The following is a 13999-nucleotide window of genomic DNA, read 5'->3' on the forward strand; positions in this document are numbered from 1 at the left end:
ACTCAGAAATGTCATTTCTCCAGCTCTCCGGGGCGGAGGTCACCCCAGCTCAGCAGATAACGCTGAAGGTTGAGCAATGCCCGCCTGCCCGCCAGGGCCAGGGCTGGGGTCAGTGGGTCGGGGGTCAGCACCAGGCAGGCTGGGAGCTCCTGCCCGGGGCGCCTGGGGCTGGGAGTGGCAGAGGGGTAGGCCCAAGGGTCTGCCAAAATGGCCTTGGAATGGTGTAGGAGAGGGCTGGGGCGGCTGGCACCCCTCGGCAGGGAGGGCCTCTGGCCTGCGTTCCCATCCTGGTGGGCCATCTTGTCTCCTTCTCCGTGAACCACGGGCCGCAAGGGCATCCTCCTGGCAGGGTGAAAAAGCAAACTCTGGGTCCAGACCCCTCTCACCGCACAGCAGGGGCCTGCTGAAAGAGGAGAACTCCCTTCTCTCTTCTGCATGGCCCCCCTGGGCCCTGGCTGGACCCCCACCAGCCTCAGATACAGGTGCTTTGGGAGGGGGGTGACAAACAGCTGTGAGGGTGCCCAGATAAGGGCTTTTCTTTGGAGAACAGTGGGAAACATGAAGCCGTGTGATCTTGGGTGTCCTGTGGGCCTCTGGGCCTCTTTGTACCCTGGGAGGAGGCCCTTCTTTCTGATGTGCGCCCCAGAGCGGTGAGCGTTTGGGAGTCTGCGTTGGAGACAGTTAATACAACTAATAAAGATAATGGTAAGGACACCCTCGCAGACTGAAACTTGGAGGAGCCAAGTGACTAGCCCAAGGTCACACAGCGTGTGGTCGGGGGGCACCCCACCCCCGTTCCACCCTCCGGGGAGGGGGCCCCAGGTCAGAGCGGGGTGGGGCTGGAGAAGACCCAGGTGTGGTCCGAGGGGGCGGGCAGGTGCGGTGGGTGGGGCCGGGGGAGGGGCGCTCGCCCCCTCGCTTGCAACTCCCCAAGCCCCTAACCCCAGGTCTTCCTATGTCAGAAGGGAAGTCGCCACAGGTGTGACAGTCCCTCCGGTCCAGATCTGGGGAGGGGTGCCAGTTTAGGGGCGAGGCCGCACTCAGGGGAGGGCTGTGGAGGCGGCTCACCCCTCCGGGAGCCCGAGCTGGCGGGGTTGGGGTCTCCAGCATCCATGGGCGGGAGGGGGGCCGCGTCCCCTCCCTGGAGAGCCAGGCCCGGAGGCAGCGGCTCCCGAAGGCCAGCGCCTCCTCCAGCAGGGGGCGGGCGGCGGCCGCGTTCGGGGTGGGAGCCGACGGCCGCCCGGCCCCCTCCCCGGGCTCCCCCTCCCTTCTCGTCCGGCGGCCGGCCCAGAGGGGGCGGTCCGGGGGCGGGCTCGCGCCTCTCCGCGCTCGCCATCCCGGGGCCGCCGGGTGGGAGTGGGCAGGGGGGGGCCCGAGGCCGCCACCCCCGGCCCCGCAGGCCGGGGGCCCCACGGGGGCGCGCTCCCGGTCTCCGGGCCGGCCCGCACGCGCCGCCGGCGCCCGCCCGGGGGTCCCGGGCGGCCGCGGCGTGTCCTCTGCGTGCCCGGGGAGGGAGGGGCCGCCGCCGGGCGTGACGCAGCCGTTGCTATGGCCCGCCTTTATAAATAAACGGGCTCGGGAGAAACTTTAGCGAGTCAGAGCCGCGCACGGGACCGGGAAGGGGACCCACCCGAGGGTCCGGCCGGCAGCCCCCCGCACTGATAGCGGCCACCCCGGAGCAGCGGCGGCGGCGGCGGCAGCAGCAGCGGCGGCGGCGACACAGCAGCGACCGTTCGGAGCCGGGAGGCCGCGCCACCTGCGGGCCGGCCGGCGCGGGCAGCCCCAGGCCCCCTCCCCGGGCACCCGCGTTCATGCAACGCCTGGTGGCCTGGGACCCAGCATGTCTCCCCCTGCCGCCGCCGCCGCCCGCCTTTAAATCCATGGAAGTGGCCAACTTCTACTACGAGGCGGACTGCTTGGCTGCTGCGTACGGCGGCAAGGCGGCCCCCGCGGCGCCCCCCGCGGCCAGACCCGGGCCGCGCCCCCCCGCCGGCGAGCTGGGTAGCATCGGTGAGCACGAGCGCGCCATCGACTTCAGCCCCTACCTGGAGCCGCTGGGCGCGCCGCAGGCCCCGGCACCCACCACGGCCACGGACACCTTCGAGGCGGCTCCGCCCGCGCCCGCCCCCGCGCCCGCGCCCGCCTCCTCCGGGCAGCACCACGACTTCCTCTCCGACCTCTTCTCCGACGACTACGGGGGCAAGAACTGCAAGAAGGCGGCCGAGTACAGCTACGTGAGCCTGAGCCGCCTGGGGGCCGCCAAGGGCGCGCTGCACCCGGGCTGCTTCGCGCCCCTGCACCCGCCGCCCCCGCCGCCGCCGCCGCCGCCGCCGGCCGAGCTCAAGGCGGAGCCGGGCTTCGAGCCCGCGGACTGCAAGCGGAAGGAGGAGGCCGGAGCGCCGGGCGGCGGCGCCGCGGGCATGGCGGCCGGCTTCCCGTACGCGCTGCGCGCCTACCTCGGCTACCAGGCGGTGCCGAGCGGCAGCAGCGGGAGCCTGTCCACGTCCTCGTCGTCCAGCCCGCCCGGCACGCCGAGCCCCGCCGACGCCAAGGCGCCCCCCGCCGCCGCCGCCTGCTACGCGGGGGCGGCGCCGGCGCCCTCGCAGGTCAAGAGCAAGGCCAAGAAGACGGTGGACAAGCACAGCGACGAGTACAAGATCCGGCGGGAGCGCAACAACATCGCGGTGCGCAAGAGCCGCGACAAGGCCAAGATGCGCAACCTGGAGACGCAGCACAAGGTCCTGGAGCTCACGGCCGAGAACGAGCGGCTCCAGAAGAAGGTGGAGCAGCTGTCGCGCGAGCTCAGCACCCTGCGGAACTTGTTCAAGCAGCTGCCCGAGCCCCTGCTCGCCTCCTCCGGCCACTGCTAGCGCGGTCCCCGCGCGCGTCCCCCGCGGCCGGCCGGCCGGCCCCCGCGCTGCCGGGCGCGCCGCGGCTGCCGAGACTCCGGGGAGCACCCGCGCTCCCGCCCGCGCCCCTGGCGGCGCCGGCAGAACTTTGGCACTGGGGCCCTGGGCAGCGCGGGGAGCGCGTCGGTAATTTTAATATTTTATTATATATATCTATCTATATTTTTGTCCACACCAGCCGCACGTGCAGACGGGGCGCCCGCCCGTGGTGTTATTTAAAGAAGAGATGTCTATGTGTACAGATGAATGATAAACTCTTGCCTCTCCTTCTGCCCACCCCCCTTCTCCGGGCGCCGGCGGGCGGGCCGGTTTCGAAGTTGATGCAATCGGTTTAAACATGGCTGAACGCGTGTGTACACGGGACTGACGCAACCCACGTGTAACTGTCAGCCGGGCCATGAGTAATCGCTTAAAGATGTTCCTACGGGGTTGTTGATGTTGATGTTGTTTTTTGTTTTTGTTGTTTTTTTTTTTGGTCTTTTTTTGTATTATAAAAAATAATCTATTTCTATGAAAAAAGAGGCATCTGTATATTTGGGAATTTTTCCGTTTCGAGCATTAAGAACACTTTTAATAAACTTTTTTTTTTTTTGAGAATGTTTAAAAAGCCTTTTGGGGGCAGTAGTTGGCTTTGATTTTTTTTTCCCCCCTTTATTTTGGATTTATATTTGCCTTTCTGGTGTGTGTGGGGTTGTCTTGTGTGTGTGTGCGTGCGTGTGTGTGTGTGTGTGTGTGTGTGTGAGAGCTGCTATTTTTGGCTTTTTAGGTGGTTGGGTGGGGGTGTTGCAGCTGCTTATTCTCCTCTGCTACTCCCCCCACCACCACCCCCAGGGCCTGTGCTTGGAGATGGGGGTATCAGGCCTGGCGCGGGGGAGGGGCAGAGGAGTGCTGGGTCAGACTTTCAGGGTGACTCAGTGCGGCTGGGTGCTGGGGAGGAGTGACTAGGAGCCCTGCTTGGGGAGGGCCTGCAGGGCCTCTGGCTGGTCCTGAGTGCTGGGCTGGGGTTTGGAGGGGCCTGGCGGGCTCTGATCTCTGCACAGTGCTTGGGGACCCAGCCCATGGGACTGTGACTCTGAAAGAAAAGGGGTACAGGTCTTGGTCCCGCTGAGCCCATGTTGGAGCAGACTGTTTCGGAAGTGAAGCGGGGCAGGGTGTTTAGAAAATAGGGTGTGCGTGGATGTATATTTTTAAGAGAGTAGCCTGGGTGTGTGGGTGAGCCTGTGTTTGCCTGTTCTGGCCAGAGGGAGGGCGGAATGGAGAATCCGAGCTAGATTGGGGAGGCGGGGGAAGGGTTCCTATACGTTCACTCCTTTTCCTAGTACCGTTTGTCCTGTTTGTACCTACTGTGGACACTGAGGCCCAGGCTCACCTGCTCACGGACGCTGAGCCCAGGTGTGAATCCAGGACTGCCGTCCCTGATTCCCTGTGACAGAAATGGCCCCAGGCAAGGCTGTGTCTTCCCTGCCCCCTGCTACACTCCTGCCTGCCCCTCTGCACGGCTCCTCCGCCCCCATTCCAGCCCCGGACGGCATTCCTGAGAGTTGAGGATGTAGACAGAGGGGTTTGTGGATACCCGTACAGCGTCCCACGGTGCCTGGCACGCAGAAGGTGTTATATAAGCGTTTGCTCTTGTTATTATTTTTCGCTGGGAGGCTCCTGGCATTTGGCACTTGGATCTTCAGTGCAGCGCGAGTGTGGCCAGCGCTCGCCAGGGGCCAGTGTCCAGTAAGCCCTGGACCTGCCCATCTCATTTAAATCTCACAGCCACCTTCGGAGAGGTTGCTACCATTACACAGCCTGCTTTTCGAGCTGTGACACTGCCTTTTGGCTATCACATCCCTAAGGGTTAGAAATGTGTTTGTGGAGGGAGACCCGCTTTAGGAATTCAGGGGTTGAGGGAGGGTGGAATAGGGGAGCTTCGTAGATGAGTTTGCTGAGGACATGGGACAGCCTGGGACCTCGGGAGCAGTTGCTGATACAGTGATTTGAGAAGGGGGAATGCGCTTCCTCTCCTTGCCCTTTGGGGGCCTGGATGTTCCTCCCTCCCCATGGAAGCCTGTGGGAAATAGACACTCAGCCCCCACCTTTACGGAGCCGAGGACCAAGGAAAACACCACCTCCCTAACCCTGTTTGTGGCCTGAGCACCGGCCACGCGTAACCTGGGCCCTGGGCAGCCGGAAGACTGATGGGAACCTGCAGTGTCAAAGTCCGTTCAGTACCAGCACCAGCGCATCAACTCAGCTGCCTCTAGTATTTACCTGCTGAGGGGCAGAGTGGGATGGGGGCCTGGACCTCGCCAATGAGGTAGCTCAGTCTTTGGGTCAGGGAGGTAGAGGGAGGGAGGTGCCATTTAGGAAGGAACCTCTCCAATCCCGGCTCCTTCAGTCGTGAAGAGCTGGCCGGTGGCTGCCGCTTCTCACGCATTTTTGTCACCAGAGGATGCAGAGGAGGTGAGAGGCGACTCCAGGCCCCCGTTTCCTGAGTGCTGCTGCACAGTGAGTGTGGCGTGTTGCTCTTCACACACGCAGACCCTCCTGTAATCGACATAAGCCCCTGGGAAGGGGGCTACACCAGTTTGACAAAAGTAAACTGAGGCCCATGGCAGCGGGGTTACTGCTCATGAGGAACAAGGGTGCAGCCAGCTAGCCAAGTTTGACTCCAGAGTCTCTGGGGAAAGCTTGGGGCTGAGAGCCTGGTTGGTAACCCCAGCCCCCACCCCAAATCCTGGGCCCTGCCTGGAGTAATCCTTGCCCCCATCTCAGGCACCTTGAATGACAGAGTTAAGTGACTTGCTTATGGTTTTGCAGTTCAGAAGCAGCATTAAAGGAATTTGAACCCGAGGGCTTGGAGAAATAGTTAACAGGTTGAGAGTTCTGATGGTGCTCCAGGCGGCATGTGGGGGCTCTGTGGACAGAGCTGTGCCCAGAGGACTTGGGGAGATAGCATAAACGGGGGGACACCCACCCTATGCATATGCATCGCCAGGCTGCAGGCTTGCAGGGAAGAGGGAGGGTCTGTTAAAAAGCTGGGAAATGAGAGAGAGAACAGGATGGGGTGAAGCAGGAGGCCAGGGGTGTGCCTTGAAGAGCAGGAATCACAGTGGATGCACATTCAGTACTTAGAGTGTGCAAGACAACACGCCAAGACCTTCGCACAGATGGATTTGCTCGTTTCTCCCAGCTGCCCAGTCATGGTAACCACAGACCCATCTAGTGGGGTTGACCACTGAGGCTAGCTGGGACCCCTGACCAATGTTTGCTTAGGACAGGAGAGTTAACAGAACACACTGACACCTCGGAATCTTAGGCAGTTGCCCCACAGTCTGGTGATTTTTCACCAGGGATAGAAGTGAGTGTCAGAAACCGAAGCTGGAGACACTGCTGGGTGCCGGACCCTGTGTTCACCATGTACTGGCTTATCAGCCTCTTGGAGGCCCTGGCTTTTGTTATTGGCATTTTGGTGCCAATCAAGCCGGCTCAGAGAGGAGAGGCGACCTGTCCAAGGTTGCACAGCTAAGGATCGTGACAGTCGGGATGGGAAAGAGAAGGGGGACTTCCCCATCCAAATACCTAAAGAATGTGTCCTCCCCCTAAATCCTATCTGGACCTCTCTGGAACTGTTTTGTCCCTGTTTCTCAGACACTAGGTTTTTTTATTTTGTATTTTTTTTCACTTATTCCTTAAGCATTTATTGAGCACCTGCTCTGTGCCAGGCCCTATGCTGGGTGCTGGGGACACATTCCCAAAATGGAGATGATGAGTTTTGGGGACAGATAGCAGACAGCAAGGACAAGATAATGACAGATGGGGACAAGGGCTCAGAGGAAAGGCAGGTAGGGCAGGACGGCGTGGGGGGCGTCCGGGAAGGCCTCTCCTAGGAGGAGGCATCAGCAGAGGCCAGGGTCAGGTGAGGGATGGTGGCGGGAAGAGCCTCGGTTTTCGGAGCCCTCACCCTCCTCCAGGTGTCACATGTGTGGCTTTTATTGGCGATAATCCAATGACGCCCGTGCTGTGTAGCACCCCCTTCCCTAGTTGGGCAAACAGAGAGGCGAAGCACTGGCCCCGTGGCTGGGAGTGATAGCACAAAGCCTTCTCCTGCCTCCGTCTCCCTGCCCCAAACCCTTCCTCTGCTCTGTTTTCTTCTCTTGACAACACACCCCGCCCCACCCTAACTTAGTCCTTTCTCAGCCTGGCTGACCACCTGGGTGATGAGTGGTGGAGTCCAGGTGGCCCCAGCTGGCTAGCTTGCTAGCTGCCCCTCCTGAGGGGTTTTCAAGCTGGTACTGACCATGGCCTTGTATAGTGGAGTGATGGAGGCTAGGGTGGGCTGGGGAATCAGGGGGTTTCTGGGGCTTCAGCCTGCTGGAGTTTGAGCCCCTCCCAGATGCCTGCTGAGGCCAAGAGGTAGGAGTCCTATGTCAAAGAGTGGGGAGCTGACGCTTTAAGAAGGGACATCACTTGCCCAGAAAGCAGCTAAGTTAGAATTTGAATCCATGTCTGTCTGAGGCCCAGGCTAAGCCAGCTTCTGGTGAGTTAGTTACTGTATGTGGGGGAACAGATGGGCAGATTTCGGTTTTGCACGCTTTAGCCCATCTTTGAGGAAGAGGCAGGGGGAGAAAAAAGCCTCCGAGTTTTGTCCCTTACTTGCTGGGTGACCTCCAGCAAGATACTCGACCAGTGTGGGCTGGGGCCTCCTTCTCCGTGAGCAGAGAGTAGTACCAGCTCTTGTTCACATACTCAGCCGGCGTCCAATGAGCCCAAGGCAGGCCCTGTGCCCCTGGGGCTGACCTTCTGGTGGGGGAGTTGGTTGACGGGTTAGTGGGCTAATTTCAGACCACGATGAAGACCTTGGGGAAAGTGGTCGAGGGTGACCGGGGAGAGTGTTTAGAGAGCATTCCAGGCAGGAGGAGCGGCAGGTGCAAAGGCCCTGAGACAGGACCAAGCTCAGTGTGTTAGGGAAGCAGTGAGGAGCCCGTATGGCTGGCATCGAGGCAGCCAGGGGTGTGGTGGGGAGGGGAAGACGGGGGGCAGCTGGGTCCCTCATGCAGGGCCATGGAGTGAGGCTCAGAGTGGTTGTCTGGGGATGAACAGCTAGATGTTCCCGTCAGGGCCTGGCACCTGGAAAGCTCTTGACAGGTTTGTCGGTGGGATGAGACATGTCCCTCGGCCTCTGGGTGAGGCAACGTGCAGTGGATGAAGGGCGCACGGAGGCTGCCTGTCTGGGCCCGGGAGACCTTGCTGGTGAGGAGCCTCTGACCCAGGGCCTGAAGCCATGGGGAGCTGTTCAGCAGGCAGGAATGAGGGGAAGGCCATGCCAGGAGTGGGGCTTGGGAGGAGCAGAGGCGGGCAGCCAAGAGAGGGAGAGTTCTCTGGGAAGCGGTGAGTGCAGGGGAGAGGGCACTGAGGGGGGTGGGCAGGCCTCCCAGCAGGCCAGGGCGGGGGGGCAGTAGGCGGTCAGAGGGGAGGCGAGATCTGGACTCCGGGAGGAGTGTTTTCTTCCCTGATTTCCTAAGTAGCGTATGATCGTGGTAGGAGGGTTGGATGATAATACAGGGTAGAAGGGAATACCAAGCACCCATCATTCTCCTACCCAGAAATGCAGACCCTCTTCACACTTGCTGGGTGGCCTTGGGTAATTTAGTTTACCTCTCTGTGCCTCTGTTTTCTTGTTTATAGAATGGAATAATAATAGTACTTGTCATGTAAAGTTGTTGCGAGAATTAAATGAGTTAATCCATGCAGCATATTTAGAACAGTGCCAGCACACAGTCAGAAATAGCCATCATCACTAACAATAACAATGATGTTATTTATAACATCATTACCATCTCGCTGGATGAAGAGCCCAGATGCTAGAATTTGGCCGCCTGTATTCTAGTTCAGAGTACCAGACCCCCTTGTGAAGTCGCTCAGTCGTATCCGACTCTTTGCAACATCGTGGACTGTAGCCCACCAGGCTCCTCCGTCCATGGGATTTTCCAGGCAAGAGTACTGGAGTGGGGTGCCGTTTCCTTTCTCCAGGGGATCTTCCCGACCCAGGGCTTGAACCCAGGTCTCTGGCATTGCAGGCAGACGCTTTACCATCTGAGCCACCAGGGAATCCCAGACCCCCTTACCTGTCTCCTGGAAAACATGTATGCAGGTCAAGAAGCAGAAGTTAGAACTGGACATGGAACAACTGACCAGTTCGAAATTGGTAAAGGAGTATGACAAGACCGTATTTCGTCACCCTGCTCATTTAATTTATATGCAGAGTGTATCATGCGAAATGCCAGACTGGATGAATCACAGATGGAATCAAGATTGTGGGGAGAAATATGAACAACCTCAGGTATGCAGATGACACCACTCTTATGGCAGAAAGTGAAGAGGAACTAAAGAGCCTCTTGATGAGGGTGAAAGAAGAGAGTGAAAAAGCTGGCTTGAAACTCAACATTAAGAAAACTAAGGCCATGGCATCTGATCCCATCATTTCATGGCAAATAGAAGGGGAAAAAGTGGAAGCAGTGACAGATTTTATTTTCTTGGGCTCCAAAATCACTGTGGATGGTGACAGCAGCCATGAAATTAAAAGACGCTTGCTCCTTGGAAGAAAAGCTATGAGAAATCTAGACTGTGTTTTAAAAAGCAGAGATAACCACCTGGCTGACAAAGGTCCATCTAGTCAAAGCTATGGTTTTTCCAGTAGTCATGTATGGATGTGAGAGTTGGACCATAAAGAAGACTGAGTACTGAAGAACTGATGCTTTCAAATTGTGTTGCTGGAGAAGACTCTTAAGAGCCCCTTGGGCTGCAAGGAGTCAATCAACTGACTAACCAGTCAATCTTAAAGGAAATCAACCCTGAATATTCATTGGAAGGACAGATGCTGAAGCTGAAGCTCCAATACTTTGGCCACCTGAGACTAAGAGTCAACTCATTGGAAAAGACCCTGATGCTGGAAGAAAAATTGAAGGCAAAAGGAGAAGAGGGTGGCAGAGGATGAGATGGCTAGATAGCATCACTGACTGAATGGATATGAATCTGAGCAAATTCAGGGAGATAGTGGAGGACAGAGGAGCCTGGTGTGCTGCAGTCCATGGGGTCACAAAGTGTCAGATGTGACTTTGCGACTGAACAACAACAAAATTCTAGTTCCGAAATCACCATTTCCTGGTTGTGTGACTTGGAGCAAATGACTGTATCTCGCTGTGTCTGTTTCCCCATCTGTCATAAGAGGATAATATTCTTTATCACGTTTTGTAAAGTTTTAACTGGTTAATTTGTGCAGGGTGATTGTAGATAGAGATAGAGACTTCTGTACGCAGTAGTTATTTTCTTCCAGAACTTTTGTTCTATGTGTATTTTTTCTTCAGTATAGCAGATGTCTGTTTGATACACACCACCTCCCTTTCTTCCTTAACATTGGGACCTGTCTATTGCTAGGGGCAAGTGCCTTACTAAGACTACATTTCCCAGTTTCTTTTGCAGCTAAGGATGACCAATAAGATATAAACAGAGATCGTGGGTGAGGTTTCCTGGAAGACTTAAAATGGGCTGACTCAGCTGTGAGACACCTCCCCTTTTGCCTCCAACTCCCATTTCTTTCTACTTCCTGCCTAGAACTCAGATGTGATGGCTGGAGCTTCAAGGACCCTTTTGAACATGAGGCAAACATTGAAGCCTGGAAGACACATGCTGAGAGTGGTGAAACCAAAAGATAAAAGGCCTCTGGGTTCTTGATGGTAATGCAACAACCACACCAGTCCTTGTCTGCCTTGCTCTGGACTTGTTTACATGATTGAAAAATAAATCTGTGCTGATTGAGGTCCCTGACATTTTGACTTCCTGTTACTGGCAGCTGAATCTATTTCTAACTGATACGTTTGCCAAAACGGAATCAACCTGTGTGGGCTGTTTTGTGACCTGCATTTCTTAGTGATGCCCCAGTGCTTCCTTGTCTGAGAATGTTCTACTGATGCTATTGCACATGAGCTCAACACAAGGAGGTTTCTCTTTGCTTAGGAAGAATAATTTCTGTCCAATGTGGGGGATTCTCTGTAGTCTTGGATAGGTCTTGTGACCCAGCCAGTGTTTAGGTAGCCATGGTCTTAATTGTTCTCCAGTTTAAGTTCAACATTCAGAAAACTAAGATCATGGCATCTGGTCCCATCACTTCATGGCAAATAGATGGGGAAACAGTGGAAACAGTGTCAGAATTTATTTTTGGGGGGCTCCAAAATCACTGCAGATGCTGATTTCAGCCATGAAATTAAAAGACGCTTACTCCTTGGAAGGAAGGTTATGGCCAACCTAGATAGCATATTTAAAAGCAGAGACATTACTTTGCCAACAAAGGTCCGTCTAGTCAAGGCTATGGTTTTTCCAGTGGTCATGTATGGATGTGAGAGTCGGACGGTGAAGAAAGCTGAGCGCTGAAAAATCGATGCTTTTGAACTGTGGTGTTAGAGAAGACTCTTGAGAGTCCCTTGGACTGCAAGGAGATCCAACCAGTCCATCCTAAAGGAGATCAGTCCTGGGTGTTTATTGGAAGGACTGATGTTGAAGCTGAAACGTCAATACTTTGGCCACCTGATGCGAAGGGCTGACTCATTGGAAAAGACCCTAATGCTGGGAAGGATTGGGGACAGGAGGAGAAGGGGACGACAGAGGATGAGATGGCTGGATGGCATCACTGACTTGATGGACATGGGTTTGGGTAGACTCCGGGAGTTGGTGATGGACAGAGAGGCCTGGCGTGCTGCGATTCATGGGGTCGCAAAGAGTCGGACACGACTGAGTGACTGAACTGAACTGAACTGAACTTAAGGTGCTACTGTGGCAAGTTTGATCATACCAAGACATGGAAAGTGGGAGATGATTGTGTTGACGTAGTGTTGGTTGATTTTCCCAAAGAAATGGGAGATCCAGATCTTTAATGTGGAACCATTTTATCTCTAAACAGCTTCATTGGTTTATAACTGGAATGGAGTAAACTGCACTTTGTTAACTTGTGGGACTTGCTAGGTGGTTCAGTGGTAAAGAATCCCTGCTAATGCCGGAGACACGGGTTCAGTCCCTGAGTCGGGAAGATCCCCTGGAGAAGGAAACAGCAACCCACTCCAGTATTCTTGCTTGGGAAATCCTGTGGACAGAGGAGCCTAGTGGGACTAATGTCCATGGGGTCACAAAAAATGCTGGATATGACTTAGCGACTAAACAACAGACAATGGGGTGGCAGGATTTCTTTCGATTCATTTCAGTTCCAGAAGAAACGCACAAAGGAGTCGGTCAGGAAAGTGTTCTGCCTGTCCTCAGGTGCCTCCTCGGAGACTCTGAATCTCAGCCCCTATTCGGACAGACTTGAATCGGGACCTTGGAATGGACGGAGTCTCTTCCGCTGACCCCAGGGAGCTCACACCCTGCTCCACACTGTTCCCACGTGAACCACCAGGGAGGCCCTCGGTTTGGAAACAGAGAGGGCCAGCCCCCCGGCTGCAGCTCACAGAGCCTGCTGGCAGCTGCGCTGGGACCAGACACGCCACACCACCCCAAATAACCCCTCTGCCCTGAGCGGCCGCCGCCGCCACCTGCCCCGCTGAGCCTGTGGTCCACCGGGGCCGAGAGGCACCTCAGCCAGCCTGCCTGGGGCCGGCCTGGCTGGGGTCTCTGCAAGCTGAGTCTGTAGGCCAGGGAGCTGGGCGGGTGAGCTTTGACTTTTGTAGCTGTCCCCAGACTCCTGCCTCACGGGCCCTGGCCTATGGAGCTCTGGAGGTGGGAGGTGCCTGGGGAGGAGGTGAGCCCCCCGGAGAAACCGGTGAGTGGGGGTCAGTAGGCTGTGGAGGAGACAGAACTGGGCCAGGAACCGGGCCGCCTCACCCAAGCCAGGCCTCGGGCCTCTTGTGCCAAATGGGGCCAGTCATCAAGATCGCTCACCAGTTGGGGAGGGACACACAGATGGTGTCTTTTCTTCCTTTCGTCTTCAAACTCCGGTGTAGCGCATTGGCTAATCATGCCTTCCAGTTCTTGGGACGAGATTGCCATCAGTCCTTTCAAGGTCTGCAGGACATTTTGCTTCACTTTCTGCCTCCATCCTGGCTCCCTGCATCCATTCTACCCACTTCTCAATGCACCCCCCACTAATGTGGTTGATATCTATCCTTATTCATGCAGCTCATCGTCTCATGTCTTTTCTTCCTAGTGAAATATACACATGCGGGAAAGTACACACAGCATAGGTTCACAGCTCAGTGGACCTTCCCTGTGTGGACCCGTGTGTGTAACCAGCCTCGAGATCCCCAGATGACTTCCCCAGAACTCCAGAAGCCCCTTCTGGTCACCTCCACCACCTATGCGTAATCATCGTCCTGATTTCTAACAGCAAACATTAATTTTTCCTGCTTCTGCTCTTTCTATAAACGGGATCACACAATATGCCTGCTTTTGTATCTGACTTCTGTGTGTGTGTGTGTGTGTGTCTGACTTCTTTTTTAAGCAATTTGTTCATTTATTTATTTTTGGTGTGCTGGGGTTTGTGGCTGTGCGGGCTTGTCTCTAGTTGTGGTGAGTGGGGGCTGCTCTCAAGTTACGACGCGCAGGCTTCTTACTGGGGTGGCTTCTCTTGTGCCCAAGCACAGGCACCACGGTTCTGGTGCATGGGCTTAGCTGGTCCTCAGCATGTAGTATTCTCCTGGATCAGACACCAAACGGGTGTCTCCTGCATTGGCAGGTGGATTCTTTCTTTGTCGCTGAGCCACCGGGGAAGCCCCAGTGTCTGACTTCTTTCTCTATTGTAACTGCAACGTTGATCCAGGTTTCCGTGTGTATTAGCGTTTGTTCCTTTTCATTACTGCATGGACACCAAATACCACAATGTATTTACCCATTTTATTGCTGAGGGACATTGAGGTTGTTTCCAGCTTTTAGGTCTTCAGAATTGAGGCTGTGGTGAACATTCTAGAATACATGTCTTTTGGTGAACATATGTGCATATTTCAGTTGGGCATATACCCAGGAGATCCTTACTGAGTCATAGGAAATGCTATGAGTATTTGCTTTAATTCCTGGTAGTCATATTCAGTCCTAGTTCTTATTCCATTTCTTACTTTTTT

The 13999-nt window shown here is 55.9% G+C and overlaps 1 protein-coding gene and 1 long non-coding RNA gene across 2 annotated transcripts in view; both read left to right on the forward strand.

Annotated features, from left to right (window-relative positions):
* The window catches only part of LOC145533225 (uncharacterized), a 45184-nt gene that overhangs the window by 27416 nt on the left and 3769 nt on the right, over nt 1-13999 (forward strand). The gene's annotated exons all lie outside the window — the stretch shown is intronic.
* CEBPB (CCAAT enhancer binding protein beta) lies at nt 1593-3516 on the forward strand. The gene has a single exon (XM_081560271.1). The coding sequence runs from the start codon at nt 1812-1814 to the stop codon at nt 2868-2870; it is 1059 nt and encodes a 352-aa protein (XP_081416397.1). The 5' UTR covers nt 1593-1811; the 3' UTR covers nt 2871-3516.

This window comes from Giraffa tippelskirchi, chromosome 13, assembly GCF_054371585.1.
Source record: "Giraffa tippelskirchi isolate mGirTip1 chromosome 13, T2T-mGirTip1v1.2.pri, whole genome shotgun sequence".
Lineage (NCBI taxonomy): Eukaryota > Metazoa > Chordata > Mammalia > Artiodactyla > Giraffidae > Giraffa > Giraffa tippelskirchi.

Excerpts from the sequence above, each read along its gene's own strand:
- CEBPB (XM_081560271.1), top strand. The coding sequence starts at position 1,812 with ATGCAACGCCTGGTGGCCTGGGACCCAGCATGTCTCCCCCTGCCGCCG.